Source organism: Lipotes vexillifer, unplaced genomic scaffold, assembly GCF_000442215.2.
Source record: "Lipotes vexillifer unplaced genomic scaffold, Lipotes_vexillifer_v1.1 scaffold469, whole genome shotgun sequence".
NCBI classification, from domain to species: Eukaryota; Metazoa; Chordata; class Mammalia; order Artiodactyla; family Lipotidae; genus Lipotes; species Lipotes vexillifer.
In genome coordinates, this window is record NW_006788006.1 from 2711949 (window position 1) to 2714762 (window position 2814).

At 54.7% G+C, this 2814-nt stretch overlaps 1 protein-coding gene across 1 annotated transcript in view; it reads left to right on the forward strand.

Annotated features, from left to right (window-relative positions):
• The window catches only part of B3GNT3 (UDP-GlcNAc:betaGal beta-1,3-N-acetylglucosaminyltransferase 3), a 2916-nt gene extending 2647 nt beyond the window's left edge, over positions 1-269 (forward strand). Inside the window, 2 exon segments of the mRNA XM_007461028.1 lie at positions 16-81; positions 83-269. Of these exon segments, the coding sequence (XP_007461090.1) occupies positions 16-81; positions 83-269 (253 nt within the window).
• The last annotated feature ends 2545 nt before the right edge of the window (positions 270-2814 follow it).

Consider the following 2814-nt stretch of genomic DNA (forward strand, 5'->3'; position numbering starts at 1 on the left):
CCTGTGCCCCCCCCCCCCCCGCCCCACCCTGGACCTCTTCCCCATTGATGATGTCTTCCTGGGCATGTGCCAAAAGCAGGAGGACCTCACACAGTGGTATCCTCACGGCCGGTGTTCAGGCCCCCTCCAGCGGCCTGTCCTCCTTTGACCCCTGCTTCTACCGAGAGCTGCCGCTGGTGCACTGCTTCCTGCCCTATGAGATGCTGCTCATGTGAGACATGCTGAACCAGCCCAACCTCACCTGTGACAAGCGGACACAGATCTACTAAGGTGGAGTCAGGTCCCCCAGCCTCGAGGCTACTGTCTCCATCCCCATAGAAAGGGCAGCAGCTTCCTCCCCGGAAGCTGAGACCTTTGTCCTCCTAAGTGGGAAGGACCTAGGAGAGTACCAGGGAGGTTGGATGAGTCTGGCTGGTGAATTCCTACACATCCTTCAAGACTCACCTAGTACTGCCTAGACCGTGTTCCAGCATCCTCCCTAGACTCTCAGCTGGAAGGACCATCTCTTTCCATGTCAGCTAATGGCAGAAGCACTTCTGCTAGGGCCCCAGCTGCTGCTGCTGCATCCATCCCTTTTCCATGTCCCACTTCCTAGCCCTGACCTTGATCATGGGCTCAAACCTAAGCAGTGACCAGCCTCTCCTTGGTTGTGAACCTGCAATGGTGGGTGAATTCCTGCAATGGTTCAAGGCCAATTGAGAACACCTGGGTCCACACGCAGCTGAAGCAAGAAGGATTTTTTCAGCTGGGAAGAGAGGGTTTCTGTTCTCCACCCCTCCCTGGATCTTGGACCCCTCAGATGGTAGGAGGGGCCAGAGAGTCTGGGAATGGGACCGCCCCCTCCCTGCTTGTGGCTTCAAGTGCTCTAATGGTGGAAACATTGGGCAGAGGAGGGAGGGAGCTATCTGTCTTAGGCTATGGGAGCTCAGAGTTTCTGGAGTCCCTGACGGGACCCAGCCCCACACTGGTGCTCCCCGACAATACAGGAGAGAGTATTGGGGCAAGAGGGGTCTTCACTGGGCCCAAGGCCAGCACACACACCGTAGTGCCCAGAGAAGGGGGATATTCAGGTCCTTGGGGAACCCTAAGTTCTTGGGACCCAGGACTGGCCCCCGCCCCTGTGTGTCTCTCAGGCTGGGGAGATCCAAGTGAACTGGTGACCCCCCAGCCCCGCCACCCTCGGACAGGTGTCTGAGACAGGCTTCACAGGGATTGGGGCAGTGGCAAAGGGGGCCTCACACAGCAGAGTGAGGACTGGAGACCAGGTCCTCAGGGAATAAAATGTTTTGCAAAGACTTAGAGGTCTTTTGTTTGTTTGTTTTTTTAAGTGATTTACAAGTTTTAACTCAGATCCATTCATCCTTAAAATCTCACTTCCAGAAGAAAATATACACCAGTAAAACAGGGCAAGGATGAAGCAGAGGCTATGGAAGCTTCTCTCAGGCAGATCTCACATCATCCTCCCCTGCCCCCCACACACACCCTCCATGGCTCCCTATTGCCCTCAGCTTACATCCCCCCTGCAGACTGATTCTCACTGCCAGCTTGATGGCAGGCTCCGGAGAGAGAGGCACGGGGGTGATACTGCTCCTAGCTGCATGGGACGCTGGGCCCACCTGCTTCTGGCAAGGCTCCTTCTGAATCCCGCCCTGCCACCACGCAGCCTCCCCTCTCTTCCCCGGGCTCACCTCCTCTCACTGGGACTACAGCTCTACTGTCCTCTGTCCCACTTCTTGTGTCCCTTCTTTATTTATTGTGCACCTACTGTGTGCTACACACCTTGCCCTGTACTCCTCCTCCCAGCCCCATGGGAAAGGTCAGTGGGCACTGACCCACCTTATAGTGAGGACACAAACCTGCGAACAGTGAAACAGGAAGTTACCAGAAGTGGTAAGAACTTTGAGGAGAATTAAAATGAGGTAACTGGACACACAGTGATGGGGACGGGCGCTAGCCAGGAAGGAAGTCGGGGTTGGGACTGCAGAGATGGGGCCTGAAGGAGGAGGTTATGGCCTTGGGAAGAATTGGGAGCAGGATGTTCCAGGCAGAGGATACAGCATATGCAAAGGCCCTGAGGTTAGACGATATGAGAGCATTTAAATTGCAGCCAAGAAGCTGTGACTGGAGGTGGGTAAGGAGGATATGGAGGGAGAGGGGACAGGAGATCACAGGGACTAGTCACATGGGGCCTTGTGGGTTTGGGTGAGGAGAGAGGGTGTTGTTTTGAGGGTTACGGCATCTTTGGAGTGAGGAAACGACATGATTAATTTTATTTATTTATTTATTTATTTATTTATTATTTATTTATTTATTTATGGCTGCGTTGGGTCTTCGTTGCTGCACGCGGGCTTTCTCTAGTTGCGGTGAGCGGGGGCTACTCTTGGTTGCAGTGCACAGGCTTCTCATTGCGGTGGCTTCTCTTGCTGCAGAGCACGGGCTCTAGCCGTGTGGGCTTCAGTAGTTGTGGCACGCGAGCTCAGTAGGTGTGGTGCGCGGGCTTTGTTGCTCCATGGCATGTGGGATCTTCCTGGACCAGGGCTCAAACCCATGTCCCGTGCATTGGCAGGCAGATTCTTAACCACTGCGCCACCAGGGAAGTCCCGACATGATTGATTTTTAAGTTGTAAGAAGCCCTGCAGCTGCCATGGAGACTGTTGAAAGGGAAGGTGGAGGCTGAGGCAGCCTCCAAGACAGAGGAGGCAGGCCTGGATGAGGCAAGGGCTGCAGGGCTTTCTACCAGGTAGATGTGATCTCATCCTGACCCTGCTCCAACACCTTCTGTGTCTCCCCATTGCCCTTGGGAAAGAGAGCTAC